The sequence below is a fragment of the Bidens hawaiensis genome, unplaced genomic scaffold, assembly GCF_021521415.1.
Source record: "Bidens hawaiensis isolate Kalapana, Puna unplaced genomic scaffold, B.hawaiensis_p1.1 tig00028733_1, whole genome shotgun sequence".
NCBI classification, from domain to species: Eukaryota; Viridiplantae; Streptophyta; class Magnoliopsida; order Asterales; family Asteraceae; genus Bidens; species Bidens hawaiensis.
Genome location: NW_027494699.1, coordinates 65,768 through 86,460, shown reverse-complemented (window position 1 = coordinate 86,460; position 20,693 = coordinate 65,768). Strand labels below are relative to the sequence as shown.

General features: G+C 37.3%; 1 protein-coding gene across 1 annotated transcript; it reads right to left on the bottom strand.

Moving 5' to 3' along the window:
- Positions 1 to 7,279: 7,279 nt before the first annotated feature.
- On the bottom strand, positions 7,280 to 7,894 carry LOC143577541 (uncharacterized). The gene is made up of 2 exons (XM_077061346.1): positions 7,721 to 7,894; positions 7,280 to 7,666 (listed from the first exon to the last, which is right to left on the bottom strand). Exons 1-2 carry the CDS (start codon positions 7,892 to 7,894, stop codon positions 7,280 to 7,282), a joined length of 561 nt encoding a protein of 186 aa, XP_076917461.1.
- Positions 7,895 to 20,693: the final 12,799 nt, after the last annotated feature.

Sequence of the window (20,693 nt, the reverse complement as noted above, 5' to 3'; positions counted from 1 at the left end):
TTAGTCAGATCTTTTTCCCATACCTCGTCAGGTACAGTACAGAAGATCTTCCCGTATCGTACGGACTGGCTTATTTGGGCGGGAGTATTCCCCCTCCCGCCCTTGTGCGGGATTGTTCCCGGCTTCGCTCATTCCTTCAGGTGACACTGAATGATTGAGAGCTAAGTGCCTTGTGCGTGTAGCCTTGCTGCGCGGGTGGCCTTCCCTAATGGCTTGTATCCGAGGCTGCGGGGACAGGCGGAGTCCTTCACCATTGGGAGGCATTTCCTGCGGGATCAGCTTGCGTACTGCGCGTAAGGACGTCACGTCTCTGAGCATGGTTGGTCCTGCGGATCCAGTTGGTTTATGCGCAGACGTCCCTGTTTAAGGTGAGTCTTGCGGGTCCAACTGGGCTCTGCTGGGACCTACCTCTTCAGGAATGGCATTATATGTATGACAGCAGTGCTATAAGACACTAGCTTAACTTTAATCTGAAAGTCTATGCAGGATATATGCCTATACAAATTGCTTTAGTGGAGTGTTTTTTGACCCAAGGGGGATCCAGGCTTGGTTTCGTCGCAGGTGTAAGCTCTAAACATGTCGTTGATCTTGATGAAGATGGTCATGTTATACCTAATTCTCCTGATCACCCAATCGGACCAAACGAACCTGTTGCCCCGGGGAAAGTGGATCACACAGTTCTCATTATTGGAGTCCGTGTAAGGAGGAGATACCCCACTTTTCAACTAAGCATCCAAATTCGAAATACATATGGGTCTGGTTGGGGTACGAATGGAACACTTTGGATTAATCAAAATTGTGTTCATCATATCACAGCACTAAACGAAAGGGAATTGGAAGTATAAGAGTTGATGTAAGGAGATTGGAGCTGGATGGATTAAAGACTCTTGTTTACCAGTAAGACTCTGTTTTTTTAATTGTTGTTGATGAATGGTTGGATGGATTTTAAGACTTGTTTACCGGTATGGATTAAGACTTTGTTTCTAATTGTTGTTGATTTTATTTTTGTTGATGAATGGTTGGATGGATTTAAGACTCTTGTGTTTATGTTTGGTAACGAACGGTTTAGACTTGAACACACGAAAGGCCCGGCCTAGAGGCAGGGCGAGATGGAAAGATATACAATATCACTCATAGATTTTTATGGAATGTAGTGAATCCTCTCAAAGATTTATTACTCGTAGCCATTGTATTTCTAAGGTTAATATCTAGTTGTTTTCATAGTTATACTATGATTACAATTACGTATATGCATAGTTAGTTTTCCTTTTCATATACTTGTTTTGTATGGCAGTAGATAAGAATCGGAGTTTGGACATGCCACATATTACACAAAATAAAGATTACAAAATAGATTTATAGCGAGTTCAGTTATAGAGATTATAATAGTACCTACATTTTGTTTCAATAAGTAGCGAGGCATAACCCCAAAATTGTAGTTGTAATTAGACCATAAGTGTTGTTTTGTGCTTGAATTAGTTAAAACTACGACGAAATCGGTATTTAACAACCAACCTCCTCAATATAATTTACGAATAAAGGTAATAGACGAGATAGAAAATATTAAATAATTGAGAAATAGAAAACATTAAATAGTTAGATAGAGATATGAATCTTAGGCTCACGCCAACAAGTCGGTTGCTTAATTATATACATAGGTAGAGATGTTATATTATTCACGTAAGAGAAAAACTTTACTTATCATGGTATTAGTATATTCAACGCAATAGTTTGTTTTGTAACAACGCAATAGTTTGTTATGTAACAATATATTTATTTTAGAAGAATAGGAAAAAAATATGTTTTGGGTTAAATGACTCGACTAGTGCCAAAGCTACTTGTTTTTTTTTTTGAAAGATAAATTTCTTGATTCCTTGTTGGGAGTGAGTTTAGAACCCACGGCCTCCTCAAGCCCTAGTGGTTTAGAAGTTTAGCCTATACCATTGGACCACCACCCTATTTGAGACATGTATTTTGCCACCTTTACTAGGCCTTTTACTTACCTAATCCTATCCACTTAAACTAAGACCATGTGTAGTCGTAAAGCTCTACATCCAGGGGTTATGCGCCACGTGGCGCCCAGTCAGAGTTATGGTTTTGTACAAAAACAGGCTGTAGTCATAACTCTCCACATCCAGGGGTTATGCGCCACGTGACGCCCAATCATTATAATTTTATTTGTTTTTTTTAAATAATAATTCATTTAAATAAATTAACATAAAATTAAAAATTACATTAAACTTCCAAATAAAAATTACATTAAACTAAATTAAAAAAAATACATCAAATTAAAATAAAAAAACATAAATAATACTAATAAAACTAAAACTCATTTATATTTTTCTAAAATTTTCGCTCGTCGATTGGCTTTTAGAGATTGGACTATCGGGTCGTCTTCGGATAGCTCGTTTGATAAAATCTCGATGTCTTTGTCCATCTCATTCCTTCGAAGTAGGTCGACGGCGTCCAAATTTACTTGAAGTCGTTGGGTTCCAAGTTGGTGTAAATCTTGGTTGGCTTGACGGGCATATTGACCGAAACCGAGAATATTTTGGTTGTTGTTTGGAAACATGATGGTAGAAATATTAGTGTAAAAGATATAAATATTTGTGTAAATTGGTAGATTGGAAGGAATGTGTTAAAAAATATGAGTTTGGTTTGTTTATATAGTATAAATATAATTATTATTTTTTTTTAAACTCCGACGGCTCCAAACCAACGGTTACTTTTTTTTATTCTCGTGCCATTCTCGCGTTTTAGATACAACGCGCAAAAAAAAAATTTCAACATAACGCAGGGGGGGGGCGGTGTACCCCCTGCGTTTTCACCCAAAACGCTAGCCACAACGCACCATTACACATGGTCTAATAAAACAAAACCTAAATCGCTAGGTGTCATTCTCACAACCTAATTTTTCCCGTCTAAACGCTTACACCTCATTTTTGGATCCAAATTATCCATCCACTTTAAAATAGGGTAACCATTACTCTATTTTTCCATCTTAATTTACCGAAAGTTACAAAATGAAGAAAACGGTATATATGAATTTTTTATTTATTACGATTATTATTATTATTATTATTATTATTATTATTAGATATTTAGTTTTCTGATTTAATGATTAATGTTATATGTGTATGTTAATATGCGTGTGTGTATACTCATCAGTATGTGTGGTGGGTTAATTTGAAGGTTTATGTGAACTGTTGTATGTGTATGTCAATAAAAACATAAAAACAACACATGCCGTTAAATTGCTGAAATTAAGACATCCATGTTCGCCCTTTCAACACCTACGTTTTAGTCAAAAACACGAAATTTTATAATGGTTAATTAACACCTTTAAAGCCTTTGGGGTGGTGGTCCAATGGTAGAGACCACGTTTCTAACACCTAGGTTTGGAGAGGTTGTGGGTTTAAGTCTCATTTCCAACGAGGATTAAGAAATTTGGCGTACGTCTATCACTATTTGCTCCAAGAATCACGCCTGCTACTTGTTATTTTTCTTGAAACTAGCTGCTGATTCACAATAGTAACTGACCTACGAAAATGTTGGCCGTCAAAAAAGGTGATTTGTGGCAATGTTTTCGACATCGCGAAAAGGTTTTTTATAATGGCAATCCATAAGTGGGCTAAACATGTCATATTTGTGGTTTGGCAGAACCTGAGAAAAGAAAACCTGAACTCCATATGAATCTGAAAATTGTGTTAGAAATATGACATGAAAATTTGTGGGTTTAACCTGGACAAATTTTGCCCCTTTTTCGTATATTGATACTTATAAAGTTATGAACTTACAACATATACAAATGCATAATAACATATACTTTTGATGAATCATACCTTTCTATTCATACTAAAGTAAAATATACTAATCTTACTCAAGACCCGAAATAACTTAATCTATTAATTAAATACTCAGTATATCAACGAGTGGCCTAAAGGCTAAAGCAGTTGGTGTGATAGTTTATTGAAATTAACAGTTACTCAAAGCCGATCTTCTTGATATTATCAACTAGTTCTTTTACCCGCTGTGTGTTGCGGCCCTGTCATACGTAATTAAAGTATAGACTACAATTAGCTTGATATGATTAAGATGTAAATTTACGTCTAAATGTTTTATCGTCGAATAAAAAACAGCTTGATATGATTAAGATGTAAATTTACGTCGGAATGTTTTATCGTCGAATAAAAAACGCATTATATTTCACCAAATTTGTTTTCAACAAAGTTTAATTTAAACTTCTGAAAACGTACATTAAATTTTTTAGACACAATGAAAAAAAAATATTAGACACAATGATGTCGTGTATGTGTAATAACTAGACACAATAAATATAGTAATAAAACGTTAACTTTTTTGTTATTTTATTTTTTGAAAAGGGACGACGAGAGGAACAAGGTCTCCGAAACGCTTTCTCAAAATTCGTTTAAGATCGTGAGTTATGATTTTTTAGAAATTTTGAATCGTTCTTACTCTTCTCATTTTTATTTCCATTTTTAGAATAACCGTACCCACTTGACAAATTCAAATAATTTGTGAATCTACATTGCACTTGGAAATTTAATGTTCATACGTAAAACCTCTTTAAATTAATAAATTATTACATTATTGACATAATGATATCTCGCTAAATTTAATAAAATATATTGGTCACAACACTACTGATTTATAGAGGTTTTCCAATATATGACATAGAATAACGTTCTATATGACCTAAATGAGTAATAAATAAAGTAGTGTTAGGAACATTAACCATTACACATGTTTTTAAATAAAAGAGTCACTATAATATGCCTTAAAATGTTTTACGGGCATTAACCATTACTAGTTATGTGGTTATGATTTAGGGGTTGGGTTCAAATACAAAAGGAAATAAAAATAAGAATGATACAAAGTCCTAAAATCATTCAAAAAATCATAACTCACAAACGAAATCAAATTTCAAAAAACCGCTTCGGAGCCTCTCTAAAACGCTCAAAACCGCACCTAAAAAAATTAAAAAAAAAATTTTTTTTGGTGCACGTCAGAATTAGACACAATGGACGGTCATTGTGTCTAATATTAGACACAATGGACAATCATTGTGTCTAATTCTGGGTGCCACGTCAGCATTAGACACAATGACAATCCATTGTGTCTATTATTAGACACAATGAACTGTCATTGTGTCTAATATTAGACACAATGGGAAGTCATTGTGTCTAATGCTGACGTGGCACAAAAAAAAATTAAAATTTTTTAGACGCGAAATGTAGCGTTTTAGAGAGGCTCCGAAGCGCATTTTCAAAATTCGATTTCGTTTGTGAGTTATGATTTTTTTAAATTTCAAAATCCTTCTCATTTTTATTTCCTTGTGTACAATAACCCCATCCTATGATTTAGTAATCAAAATCTTCAGCCCACTTATGCGCCGAATATTAATCGACACCTCTCGCATACAATTTCCCTAGAATCAAACCATAACCCTCCACGTAAATTTCCACTCTTTGTTTTTTGTTCAATTTGCAGTATCAAACCATGAAACGAAAAGCTGCTAAGGACCCCCAACAAGCTCAAGAACTTGGCTGGTTTAACTTGCTTGGCATGTTTCGAGCTCTAGTTTAAAGCTTGAGCGCGGCTCGTGAGTTGGGCTATTCACAAGGCAAGGTGTGCATGTGTAACACCCAAATTTTCATTGCAATTTCATACTTATAATAACGCGCGGAAAATGGTCCAAGTATATATATTAACTTGTGAAACACCATACATTAAGGTTAAATTACTAAACACATAACCATTTTACAAAACTAGTTTGTTTAACACCAAACACACAAATCTTCAACGAGAATCCAACTTTTACACTTGCACACTTGAGATCTGAGGAGCTTTACCTACATACACATGTATCAACCACCATTAGTAATCTATTAAAACTCACCAACAAAAATTAGAGCATTTTAAACTCTTTTTCACCACTAGGGTATTAGACTCTTTAACAACATTAAGGCACTCGGCCTTTTAACACCACGTTGGACTTTCGGCCCCTTTTCACCACTATGGGATAAGCCATTTAACACCATTTAGAGCACGGAGCTCTTTAACACCATTTAAAGCACGAAGCTCTTTAACTACGATGAGTCGGGATTCAGAGGTTGCTATCAAGGTGAAAGATATGCAGGTAATTAATTTCTTCTTCCTTTGGCCTTTGGTGTATCATTATTTGTGCCCCTCTTCTCTCTCTCTCTCTCTATCTCTCTCACTAGGCGGAACAGGTGGAGATAAACCCGTTGAGGGAATCCACCCGCTCGCTCGTGATGCCTTGAGTGCGGAATAGGAGGCATTTGAGTTCATTTCATTTCTGATCGTGGAAGAGCTAGCTAAACTCTCACTAGAAGAAGACTTTCAAGAAGTGAAGAATATATTTGACCCCTTCGAGTCTCGGGAGAAAGATACCTGGTCTGCATATGTTGCTTTCTTTTGGTTATGATGTATGATTATTGTTAAGACAATATGAATTTTATCATGCTGACTTTTGTAATATTGTTACTAATGGTTATGCTATTTCATACTTATTTGTGATGTCTATGTGTTGGCCGTGGGGTTGTAAATCCGGACACATTCGCTAAACTTTAGGGGCTTTGTTGGTCTTTCTTATTTGTCATTCATTTGATGGCCATTTTTCCAAGTTGCTAGCTTGGTCTTTACACCCGGGTGAGCAATCTGGCATTTATACTCCCAATATATGTTTGTATTTATTTGTTTTTGTTATAATTGTTTTTGAGGCTTTACGGGCCTTCATATCCTTAAGGAAGGAGTATCCAGTTGTTTTTGTTTGTCTGTTTTTTTTGTATGTGCATACGGATACACACGTGCCATTTTAAGACTGGTTGCTTTTGGCATTATTATCTTTTAATTATGCACATATTTTCCTGAACGTTGGTGTCTTTGTTCATTTATTATTTGAAAACACATTACAAGTTCCAAGAGTGCTGATGCCCTAGGACAATGTATTCTTAAAATCAAAGAAACATACGTATGTGAGTAGTGGTGTCTTTCACATATAACATTTCCGGGGATGCACACCATTCCATACTCTAGGGACTAGCGTTCCATCCAATCTAGCTATCTTATATGCTCCCTTCCCAAGGTTCTCCTTAATCTGATATGGTCCTTTCAGGTGGGTCCTAACTTTCCTCTTGAAGACGCTTTACTAAACTCATTGCTACGGAATACGTAGTCCGCGTTTTTGAACTCCGTTCTCTTGACCCGTTTGTTGTAATATCTTTCCAGATTTTTCTTATAATTCTCTTCTCATGCCCGCTAACTCTCTCCGCTCCTCAGTCATATCTAAATTCATCCTCAATCTCTCTTCGTTATCTTCTCTGGATAATTCTCTCATCCGGAGAGAGTGGACATGTGTTTCAACGGGAACCACCGCCTCTTGCCCGTATGTAAGACTATAGGGCGTTTCTCCGTTGCTTGTCTTGGGTGTGGTACGGTGTGCCCATAGGACATTCTGTAGTTCATCAACCCATGAGGTCCCTTCCGTTTCCAACTGGGTTTTCATTCCTTTGAGAAGGCTTTGATTGATCCTTTCAACTTGTCCGTTATCTTGTAGATGGTAAACTGGCGTGAAAATCTGTTGGATCTTCATTTCCTCACACCATCCTGAGATCGCTTCTAACTGTGTTACATTGTCACATACCAGGTATAATGGCAGTGTGAATCGGCAGATTACCTGATCCCATAGGAATTTCTTCATCTGGTAAGCAGTTATTGACGCTACTGGCTTGGCTTCAACCCATTTAGTGAAATAATCTACTGCAACAATTAAGCATTTCAGCTTCCCCGTGGCTTCCGGAAAAGGACCCATGATGTCCACTCCCCAGCGTTGGAACGACCATGCTGCCATGACTGGAACCAAATCATTCTTCGGCCTCAAGGTCTGTGGAGCATGTTTCTGACATGCCAAACACTTCCGGATTACCGCCACTACGCTGTTGTACATACTGGGCCAATAATACCCGATATTAATGACTTTGGCCATGACCATCCTAGGCCCGCGCGTGTATGCCGCACAATCCTTCATGCACCTCCCTTATGATGTATTCTGCCTCCGGCATGGTCATGCATCTCAATAATGGTCCTAAGAAGGTACGGCGGTACAGTGTCCCTCTGTCCATTTGATATTGGGACGCTTTAGATCGGAGCTTGTGTGCCTCGGATTTCCCTGCGGGCAGAGTACCATTTTGAAAATAATCTATAATGGGGGTCATCTATGTCCATCACAACAACTCCATCATGCTTATGTTGATCTCCTCTATTGATGGCTTATTTAGGGACTGTACCCATACCTCTTTATCCCAATGGCTGAATTGCACAGATGCTAATTTACTTAGAGCATCCGCCTTCTTGTTTTGACTTCTGGGTATGTGTATAACCTTGCATTCTTTAAATGCTCCCATTAACTCTTTTACTTTTTTAAGATAGGAAATCATTACTTCTTCTTTTGCTTCGTAGGTTCGATTTACCTGACTTGATACCAACATTGAATCTACATGTGTTTTTATAAACTCGGCACCCATTTCTTTTGCCAACCTTAAACCGGCCAACAATGCTTCATATTCTGCTTCATTGTTCGTGCTTTTAAATTCAAGCCGGAGTGCAAAAGCCAACTCGATTCCTTCCGAGCTTACTAGGATTAGTCCCGCTCCTGCCCCCTCCTGGTTTGAGGCACCATCTGTATGTAATATCCACCACTATGGGGATTCATTTGGCACTTGCACGAGTGGAGATGCGGTAACTTCTTTTTCTAGCTCAGATGACACTTCAACGATGAAGTCTGCAAGTACTTGTCCGTTGACAGAATTTCAGGGTTTATACCGAATGTCAAAGGTACTTAACTCAATGGCCTATCCTCCTACCCTTCCGGATAGATCCGACTCATTTAGGATTCTATGGAGCGGAAGGTTGGTTAGTACTTCAATGTCATGTGCCTTAAAATATCGCCGGAGCCTTCTGGTGGCGTATACTAGTGCCAGGATGATCTTTTCAAGCAGCGCGTAGCGTGTTACGAGGTCTGTGAGCACCCGACTAATATAGTAGATAGGGGTTTGGGTGTTAGATCTTTCCACCAGCAATACCGCACTGATGGCGGTGTCTGAGGCTGCAATGTACATTTGCAAGACCTCTCTCTTCTCCGGGGCTGACAATGACGATAACCTTTGTAAGCATCTAAAAAAGCATTTGAATTAAAAGGAGCAAGCGAATCAATCTTTAAATCTAATTCCGGGAGAGGGCATGCGTCCTTCGGACAAGCATGATTCATATCCTTGTAATCCATGCACATTCTCCAACTTCCATTTCCTTTCTTGACCATAACTGGGTAAGCAACCCATGTTGGGTAGTGTACTTCTTTTACTATCCCCGCTCTCTCAAGGTCCCGCACCTGTTCTACCGTGGCGAGGCTTTGATCCTCGCCCATTTTCCTTCTCTTTTGTTCAATCGGCTTGACATGATCTCGGACATTTAAGCGGTGTTCAGCCAAAGATCTTAGCACTCCGGTCATATTTGCTGGAGTCCACGCAAAGACGTCAGCATGTTTATTCAGTAACTCTTTCATGCTGTGAGTACCCTCTGGTGTCAACATATGCCCAATAGTGATTAATTGCTCTGGGTAACTTGGGTTTAACATCCATTTTTCAAGCCCGGGTGGTTTTTTTCGTTTGTTGGTCGTGTCCTGAGTGTATGTTCCAGTAACAACGGAACCAACCATCCCTTCTGTCTGATCAGAATACTTAATTGCCATCCCGCGGGGGTTGGGAAAGCGAGCGCAGCATGTGGAGTAGATACAACTGCATGAAATGCTGCCATCCCCGGTCTTCCTAAGATCATGTTGTTTCTTGAGGGAGCCGGGACAACCATAAATGTTATAAGGACCGTACGCACTCTATCCTCTTCCTCCAGAGTCATCAGCAGCAGGGTGATTTTACTAATAGCGGACAATATCTCACCGGAAAACCCTACCAAGTCACACGTCACTTTTTCTAAGGTGGCTTGGTCTTTCGAGCTTAGACGCCGAAACAGGTGCTCATACATGACATCAACAGAGGCCCCGCTGTCTACTAGGATGCGCCATATTTTATGATCTCCTACCAAGTCAGTAATCATTACAAGATCGGTGAAGTATGCCCCGCCCTTGCTAGCCGGGAATGTTAACGGGATCTCCATCCATACTGCAGTGTGTCTTCCTCCTCTTTTCACACTCTTGTCTCTTTGGTAGTCCATTCGAACTACCGCTATTGTGTCTATGGTTTGGATGACTTTTTTCCCTGGAGCGGGCTTCTTGCTTCTCGGGCCTTGTTATACTTCTTTCAACAAGTGTGAGAGTTTAGCCGTCTGTATGGCAAGATCAATCTACTTCTGAAGGTGCCAACAGAAGTCCATATCATGACCAGTGTCTTTGTGATACTCATAGTATTTTTGGACATCCCAAATGCCCCTTGGGTTCAATGGGTGTGGGGATGGGAATTGTATGTTCTCAGTGGCCAATATCGCGACGGGCGTTTTGGTTAATTTGGTCACCCAAGGCGGAGGTTTAAAGGATGATGTTAGGGTAATGGCAATAACGCTTGTGCTCTTTGCGTGATTCGCGGGTGGATAAGGTGCAGGTGTTGTTAGATGAGGCTGGTTCGGGACCCATTTTTTTGTATGCCGGAACCTCCTTGGGGTAGTAGTTTGCCATGTATCGGAGGTACGACGATCTCGCCGAGGATCCTTTCGTTCTAAATCGTGATTATTCGAAATGGGTCTTTCTGAAGCCATGAAGGCGCGGGCTGCTGTTATGACTTGTTTGATGGTTTTAGGGACTCCCTTCTTACCATGTAATCGTCTGACTAGATCATTGTGTTGTATGCCCTGTACGAAAGCAGCAACATTCAGGTTTTCCCCTGCATCTGCAATTTGCAAACTTTCTTTATTGAATCGAGTGATATAATCATCTACTGATTCATTGTCCCGTCTTCGTATATTAAGTAATTCTGTGGTACCCATGGTGTCACTTTTGTTGACTAAATTGTTGTAAAAATTTTCCCAACAATTCATCGAAACTACTTATTTGTCCTGTGGGTAAGCTGTAAAACCACAATCGTGCGGATCCCACCAGAGTTTGGGGGAACATAAGACACCATTCATGTTGTGCCCACCTTTCGACCCCTCCCGCATTGACAAAGATGTTTATATGATCATCAGGGTCAGTGGTTTTAAACCTTCTAGTGATGTCAGTATAGGCCATGGCAGGTATAAATTTGGATTGAGATAAAAGTGTTGCAGGTTTGTATGGTTCGAGGTTGTGCTTGGTAATCTGGGGTTGTGATGGTGCGGTAGCAGCCATGTTTAAAGTGTCTTCATGCTCTTGTGTTGTGATATTTTCCGCAGCCTAGTGCTAGGGGTGGTCCGGGGTGTTGGCGGTTCATCATAATTCAAGGTTGTCAGGACCGTTTTCATTTGGGTCAGGCGGGAGGATCTATGATACATCCGGACCCACTGTTCCTGTTCAACCCACCATGGATTTTCAGCTATAATGGGGAAGGATGTTTGGTACATGTACTGCCATGGAACCATTCCCGGTGGCACAGTGTGTGAACCGCTGTTAATGTGTGTTACGGGGGGGTGTGGTTGTTGAATCGAGTATTGGGCTGGTGGATGTAGGGACGTGATATGGTGTGTATGAAAGGTATGGAATCATTCCAAATTGCCCTTGTGGTGTGTGTGGGAATTCTTGTGCGGGAAATGGTATGTAGGGTGGATAATATGGTACTTGAAATTACTGGTAGCAAGTATAGGTGTTGAGATTGGTAAGCTTAACTGTTCGTGAGGAATGGTAACAAGTGTATCCACATTTGTGAATTGTGTGGTTTGTGTGAATGTTTGATTTACTGGTTAGGTTACTTGTGGTGCAGGATTCCTGCTACTGGAACCAAAATTCAAGTTTTGAGTGTTTCGTTCTAATAAGGATTGCAAATGTGCAGTCCTAGGGGATGATGACTGTAAATATGTGTTAGTTGTATTAAGTGCTAAGGTTTGAGAAGGATCATCCATGGTTTTTTGGAGGGCACAAATCTATCAAATTATCTTTTGATGAGAAGATTTGTAATTATGATGATCGGATGGTGCCACTGTCGAGTACGTGAACTCGTCAGGAAGTAACAAAGATGGTCCTTCTTCTATAAGTAAACAGTTAGGGTTTTCTACTAATGATAGTGAGTTGATTTATCTTTTTCGTACATGATTAATACCTCATAATAAGAGGTATTTATCGACTTCACCCTCTAGGGTACAAACACTCAATACTCACTCCTTTCCGTATTATTGGGTTTTTTCCTTTATTGCTTTCCTATTGGCCCGATACTTACATTTGAGGTGAGTCCTTCGGGATCATTTCTATTCTTCTCTCGGCATATTCTTATCATGCCTCGTCAACTGGGATTTCAAAAAAGTTATTATGTTATTATTTTATCGATTATGGTCGAATTTTGTACTAGTCCCAAGTTGGGACTGGATAAATTATTAATTTTATCGAAGTTATTAATTTATCGAGTATTAAATTATAGAGGTTTTACTATATAGGAGAAGAAATCTTAAGAAACAAGACAGTCTATTTTAAGCGTTAATAACCATAATCTTTTATATTTATAACAAATTGTGGTTTATAATAATTGAGATTATTATTGAATACTACTTTGGATCCATACATGCATGTTTGGTGGCAGTTTAAAAGAAAGTGGCCCCATTGTAAATCAATTAATTGAATGATAAAAGACAGTGTTTAAGAAGATTTTCATGTGGTAAATGTGTATGGTCCGCATGATAATGATCCTATTCAAAAACGACAGTTGTGGCAAAAACTTGTTAATATATATCAAATTGGCTAACCCAGGTCTATGGATTTTCATGGGAGATTTCAATACGATTCGGTTTCCTCGCGAACATTTAAATTCTGCTTTTTGCAAATGACTTTAACGCTTTCATTGATGCGGGGCGCTTGGTGGAGTATAGCATGGGTGGTCGTAAATTCACTTATTTCTCTAGCGATGGGGCTTACCTTAGCAAAATAGACAGGTTTTTTTGTCTCTGTTGACATTCAATCTCGATGGCCTTTTGCGTCTCTAGTTGCACTCCCTAGAGAGAGGTCGGATCATTGCCCGTTAGTTTTAAAGTTAATTGAGCCTTTTAGACTGTTCAATTCTTGGTTGCTTAGAGATGGTGCTGACAAGGTTATAACTGATGGTTTTGCTAAATGTAACTATATATAATGGATATCCAGACATCTTCTTGATGAAAAAGTTCAAAGAGGTTAAAAATTGTTTAAAAAGATGAATTTCGGAGGTGAAAGAGATTGAGAACAGTGAAGCCAATATCCTCAAAACCAATGTGAATGGCTGCTGAGACACGGCAACTATCGCATTTAGAATTGATGCTTTGCATAGGCTAAAGGAACTTGATCGCTATGGATATAAAACAGAAATCAAGAGTTAAATGGGCCTTGGATGGGGATGACAATACTAGTTGTTTTTTTCATGGAATTATGAAGAAAAATCACTCAGACTCTCGGATCAATGGTCTTTCAATTGGCGGTGTCTGGGTTACGGATCCAGAAGCTATTAAAATGGAGGCAGCTGTTTCTCATTTCACAAAGAGATTTTCGGAGACAAATTACTCTAGACCAACTTTAGAAGCCAACAATTTTAAACAAAGGAAATTAAAGATGGTGTTTGGTCGTGTGGGAGCGATAAGGCTCCTGGTCCAGACGGCTTAAACTTTAGTTTCATAAAAAAATATTGGTCGAACTTGGAGGAAGATGTTAAACAACTGATGGATTATTTTCATTCTTCGGGCATAATTCATCCTTTATTGCTCTTATTCCCAAGCTATCCGATCCACAATTTATTGATGATTACAGACGTATTTGTCTCATTGGAAGCATTTATAAGGTAATCTCCAAGATATTAGCCAATCGGTTAAGGTTGGTGATAGATGAAACTCAATCTGCTTTCATACAAGGCAGATCAATTCTTGATGGACCTCTCATCATGAATGAAATTCTATCTTGGCTGAAAAAATCTGATCGAGAAGCCATACTTTTAAAAGTTGATTTTTGCTGGAAATTTTTGGATGATATTATGAGACAAATGGCTTTCCCATCTATCTGGAGGAAATGGATTGGTAATTGTTTATCGTCGGCAAGAACATCGTTATTAATCAATGGCTCTCCAACAATGTTTCTCGTGTTCTTCGTCAAGGAGATCCGTTATCTCCATTTCTTTTTATTATTGTCATGGAAGCTTTAAATTCCTCAATGGAATTGGCAAATCTTTAAGGGGATTAATCTTCCGAACTGTGGGCCTCAAGTTTCTCATCTTTTTTATGCCGACGATGCTTTATTTTTGTGCGAGAATTCTAGAAGGAATGTTACGAATCTTAGTAGCATTTTGAAATGTTTTGAAAGAGCATCTGGTTTAAAAATAAACTTCCACAAAAGCACGGTTATGGGTATGAATGTGGACTCTCGATTGGTTTCCCATCTCGCTAGACATCTTGGTTGTAAAATAGGAAATGCTTCCTTTTCATATCTTGGGTTACCAGTGATGCATTCTAAAAGTAATTGGCAGATTCTTATTGACAAAGTAACAAAACGCCTTAGTGCTTGGAAGGAGAATTAGGTTTTATCCATTGGTGGCAGGATAACGATGATCAAGTCAGTTCTAGGGAGTCTTCCTCTCTATTATTTGTCATTATTCCGAGCTCCTAATAACGTGATTAATGTTTTAGAACAGCTTAGAAGGAATTTTTGTTGGGGCACGACGAATGAAAAACAAAAAATTTGCTGGCTTTCGTGGGATGTGATGCTCACTTCTAAAGTAAATGCTGGAGCGGGAATTGGTTCTATTAGCGCAGCAAATAAAGCATTGTTGATTAAGTGGCTATGGCGGTTTATCCACGAGAAAGACAAGTTATGGGCAAGGTGCATCATTGCTCTTCATCATAATCGCAGAACTCATAATGATCCCCCGGTTAGAAAAACTAGCTCTGGCCCTTGGAATCATATCATGAGAAACAGTGAAGAATTGCAATTGCTTGGCCTTGATGTTCATTCTTGGTTGCAAGATCCACTAGTTCGTTCGGCCATTGAAAATATGAGCCTTCCAATGAGATCATCTAATTTCAAGTGGTCAAAGTTGGTTCCGGCAAAGATAAATGTGTTCGGGTGGCGATCGTATCCAATCGAAACTGGCTTTGGTTAAAAGAAACATCATTCATGATTCGACTTGTCAACATTGCGGGTTTCAAGAAGAAAACGCGGATCACATTTTGATTAACTGTCATGCAGCTAAAAGAATTTGGAGTGCAATATCTGTTTGGTGCAAAATTCCTTCGTTCTCGGTCTCAAACATTGTTGATCACTTGAACGCGATTGCCTCCTGGCATTTTGTTTCCGGTAAAAAGAAAGTGATTCATGCCATTTTCTTGACAGCGTTTTGGTGTATATGGAAAGCGAGAAACGAGAGAAACTCATTCCATACATGTGCATGATATACCCAGTACGTATTAATGGTAATGCATTACAGTGAAATAATAAAAAAAGAATGTCATTTTTACAAAATATATATCAAAACAATAAACTAACAAAATAAAAATACAATGCTGAATTCATATTAAATAAAATCAAATGTTCAATACCATTATTAACTTCCACTTAAAGCACCTGCAACGCAAAGCGTCCGGATGTGGTGGTGGCCAGCCAAGCTTGAAGCTCACAGACACCGCGTTTACCCAAGAATAAAACCATAAACCATTGTCACGTAAGACGATTAAAATAGCAACACGATGAGGTTCTAACATTAAGATAAAAAGGCTGGTATATACATACATATGACCAAAAGCAAAGAAATGCACCTATAATACAAACAAATAAAACGCGACATCCAGACAACAACAGCAGCAGCTCAGATATGAGATCAACATCAACCCTCATTCAAACAAAGATCAGAAAATAAACAGTAATCGGTCAACAAACATGTGATTTGAAGAACTAAACACGGCCTCGGAAACAAACTTGTAATTTCAACCAAAAGGTTTCATTACCACCACAGATATGTATCACAGGAAACTGTAAATAAAATCTGACTTTTCATCTCAACGATAGTAGATAACCATGTCAACGATTTATCACCCGATAATCAACAGCAAAACAGGAGCACATTTTGCAATAGAATGATATTTGAGACTCGTTCCATTGGGCAAGCTTGGTCTGAGGTAATCCAGGTGAGCAAGTAACAATGCGTAAGATCTCTAAAATCTTTTTCAACGGGAGTTCAAAAGCCTCATTAGCATTAACAACAACAACAAGAACAATAATAATAATAATAATAATAATAATAATAATAATAATAATAATAATGAGATAAAGAATAACGATAACAATTACAATAATAAAATTGGGCTTTAATTTCTTGATGATATATAAAAATATAGTCCTTACATCCTTCTTGTTCGGTGAGACCTTTCCAACCCACTTGTGATATGGATCTCCTGTTGCTAATGCTAATCTATTACTGTCGACCAAAACAAAATATCAGTCATTATCTGTGGAAATTAGCTTTAACAAGAAACATGCACACACACACAATAGATAAAAATAAAGTATAGAAAAAAACAGCGATTGTTGCCCACGTTCATCAAACACACATCATTCTCCGAAGCAGCCTCTAGATGCTGATAATTGATGCCAAAGCAAGAGCATAATTTGCAATAGAATGCTATCTGATACTCATCCCATCGCAAAAATGCGTCTGGAGAAGGGGTCTTTCGTGAGTGAATAATACTCATAATTTCAATAACATGAAAGTTATATAGTTGGGCCTCCCTATCAACTCAACAAGTTGGTGTCCCAAAGGGGTATAGCCTGACATGTTGTATTTGGGCTGAGAGAAGTCATAGCCGGCGATAAGGGAGGCGGCATTTTCCCTCTGGCTACAAACAAAACATTAAGAATAATAATAATAATAATAATAATAATAATAATAATAATAATAATAATAAAAGCATTAAATATAAAAAAATAACTTGATGGAGGATGTGAGACATAACATACTATTTCCAACCAACCCGGAGATGAGAATAGAAGAAGTCACAAAAAAACCTAAATTTTTTCTCAACCAATTTTAGGGGGGCTGAATGATTATCTAAGCCCCTGCTCATGAGGCCAACATCTTGCTTAACCAACAGATATAAATGATATGGAATACGACGAGATTCAGTCCCAGGAGCATAGGACCCGATTTTGAATGGTCTGGCAAACCTGGTGGGAGTACTAATCTTCCTGTGACGCATGGCCTAAACAGATAGACCAAACAAACAAACAAACAAATCAATTAATCATTTCCTTATAGATTCTTAAATAAAACCAATGATGACTTTCATGGGTGGTAGGACATTTGTATCATAAATACAGTAGACACACACGAGTTTCTAACAAAAATGACTGCAGATGTGTGATCAAACACGAACGCAGTGACTGGTTCATTTACTTAAACAAACCAACATGAACACATGTTATGTTCATGAACGTAAACGTTTGAACATGAACATGCCTATGTGTTGGGTTCAATTACAAGCCTATCAACATCAACCCTCATTCAAACAAACAAAAATCATGAACATCCTATTTCAGTTACACACGAAAAAGAAAACTAATACTTACTCACTCATTAACCCTATAGCTCATATATTGGTTAGTTGGCTTATGTTGGGGGATTAAAATTCAAAAAGGGTTAAGTATATGTAACTTGCTCATGAAATAGGAGTTGCAAAACGTAACAACGCATTCATGGAGGCATTTAAGTTGTTTTAGGCTTTACATTTGAATCAATGCAATGGTCTTCGACTGAGTGGGACAACTCATATTGACAGCCCGAGCCTTCATATTAGCATTATTAATTTCGAATTTTAGCGCCTGGAAACAGCCCCAATACTGATGGGATTGATATTGCTTATTCATCACACATAAATATCCATGACTCTAATATACTAACTTCTTGCTTCTTATACAATAATCAGTTTTCTTCTATACTGCAATGTTTCATCGTCCATTTCGATACGATAAAAATAGGTGATGATTGTGTGGCTATTAACGGTGGCATGTATGATATTAATGTAACAAGAACGATATATAGATTCTTAAATGAAATTAATCAATTCTGTAAAGGAAGGAAAGATGACCATGATGAGTAATTGGGCCGGTTTGTTGTGGGCTTTATCTGTTATGGACTGAAACAATTGCAAGGTACGAGACTTGTTCCCCATTGATACAGATGCGATATTAGGTTTTGAGTCTTCATATAACACCTAGCGGTTGAATACAATACAAACTTCCCATTACATTTACCTTTAGGTAGAAGCAACATAATTACATATTAAATGCTCGTGGTAGGTGTGTATGTCCATTCCGAGATTTATTAACTGGATCATAAAAGTTAAGAATGTGAAATTAAAAATAAATATAATTTAAAAATTAAAACAAGTTATAAAACAAAATCGAATACATACTTTACACTGATTTATTTACACACATAGATGCAGACAAACTTACAGAGTGTAGGTGCACTCGACCATTAATGTGCACAAAATAACACTAAAATATTATAACACTAAATATTGTCTCCCCCCCCCCTTCGGCGGCTGTTAATATTATTAAAATGTTATCTATGTTAGACAATTCACGACTAATAGTTAAATGCTCTATTGAGTTAGAAACAATGGATCGATATGGGGAAATGAAAACGATGAGAAGGTGAATGAAAGCCTTCGAGTTTTTACGAAGATTTCGAATTGAAACTTATTTTATTGATGGCACATGCTTGATAATTCATCCCATATGTCATATGCCAACTTTAATCTTCATTGATTGCAATCCAACCATAATAGCCCCATCGAACGACCACATAGCGGAATATGACCATTGTTCATGTGACAGTCCCTAACTATGACAATGATGGTATTCGATTGGTCCAAAGACATCGGGGTTTGATCAACTTTCTCAAGATGTAAACAATTCCGATGACGATGGTGGTGGTGGTTAATTGAACGTCAAGGGTGGCGGTTGTTTTCTGGTGAGATGTCTCGATGAGGGGGGGGGGGGATGAGATGAAGACTGGTCTACATAGTTGTGAGATAAAATTTGAATAAATTTTTTTTTTAATTTATTATGTACTATTTTTTGTATTATGTATTACTTAAAAAAATGAATAAAATAAATAATATGAATGGCCAAAATACCCTAATGTGCAACGCACGTGGGGTCATTTTTTGTGAGGAGATCCCGTCATTAAAACTAAGTATATAACATTATTACATTTATTAAAACTTAGCTATAATATTACATTTATTTAACCATCATAATACACGAGTTTATAACCTAGTATAAAATATAACGAATTAGTTCATTTAACTTAAAACTTTATTAATGCCATCTTATTTTCCATGTTCTTTCAATAATATTTTGGTTGAGAGACTCATCTTTTTCTTCATTCATTTCATTCTTAAAAATGTACAATTATAAGCGAAAAAACAAGAACACAAACATAAAATTTATATAATTTGATAATTGAGATCAAGTCAAATTTTCGCATTAATAAAAGCCAAATTTAAAACCTGTATTAAACAAATAAATCAAATCCATCAATTCAGATTTAAAAATAAATCCAAAACATATTTAGAATCGGCATGGGAAATGTGAAGGCATGATGGAAGCAAATTAAGGAGGAATGAGGTTTCCATTGAGCTTCTTGCCTTTATATGTATACCGCCGTATGGTAACAATTCTACTAAACTAAATTAGCATATTTGTTCTGACAAATAATAACTTCTCATTAAACAAAGATTAAAGGCAGTTGCTCTACCATTTTCATACACACATCTAAGACATGTCTCTTTAGTTTCTTCATATTCAATCATCAAATTAAAGTGATAGAATGATAATAAAACACAAAAACAAAAAGAAGAGCTGTTCTACAACTTTCATTATATCCATTCTTCTTGTGTGTTTGTTCGGTGTTCACTATCATTGTCATATAGTGACAAGTTTACCAATTGAGATGCATTTTTAAAGTTTCATATGGACCAAAGGAATAATAATAATAATAATAATAATAATAATAATAATAATAATAATAATAATAATAATAATAATAATAAACAACTTACTATGACGACCCATATAAAACACTAAGGAAAGTTTTCTTTTTTTTTATAAAAATAGGATGCCACTCACGACCTTTAGTTTTATGGACTAGTAGTTATGAATCTCTCAGAAGATCAGGCCTGAACTGGTCGCTCTTCTCACCCTTTTATGAACGAAAAGATAACCCTCCGCTTTCAAAAAAAAAAGTTTACTTTTTTGGCAGGAACATGTTTCTGTATTTAACAAACAACTTACTATTTTAATTCAAAACAAACTAATTTAAATTAATTAAATTAACTATTCATTTAATACTTTTGTCCATTCTAGCAATTTTTACTAACATCTTTTCCCCTTGTCCACATTATTCACTCCTTTAACCCAACATCATCCATATGTAATAATAATAAATAACATCATCCACATTTCACATTATTCACTCCTTTAACTTACTATTTTAATAATAATAAATATT

Bases quoted from the DNA above. Each gene is read 5' to 3' on its own strand.
- LOC143577541 (XM_077061346.1), bottom strand. From the start codon at position 7,894: ATGGCAGCATGGTCGTTCCAACGCTGGGGAGTGGACATCATGGGTCCT. The intron at 7,667-7,720 runs GTAATCTGCCGA...AATGTAACACAG, and splicing joins AGAAATTCCTATGGGATCAG to TTAGAAGCGATCTCAGGATG.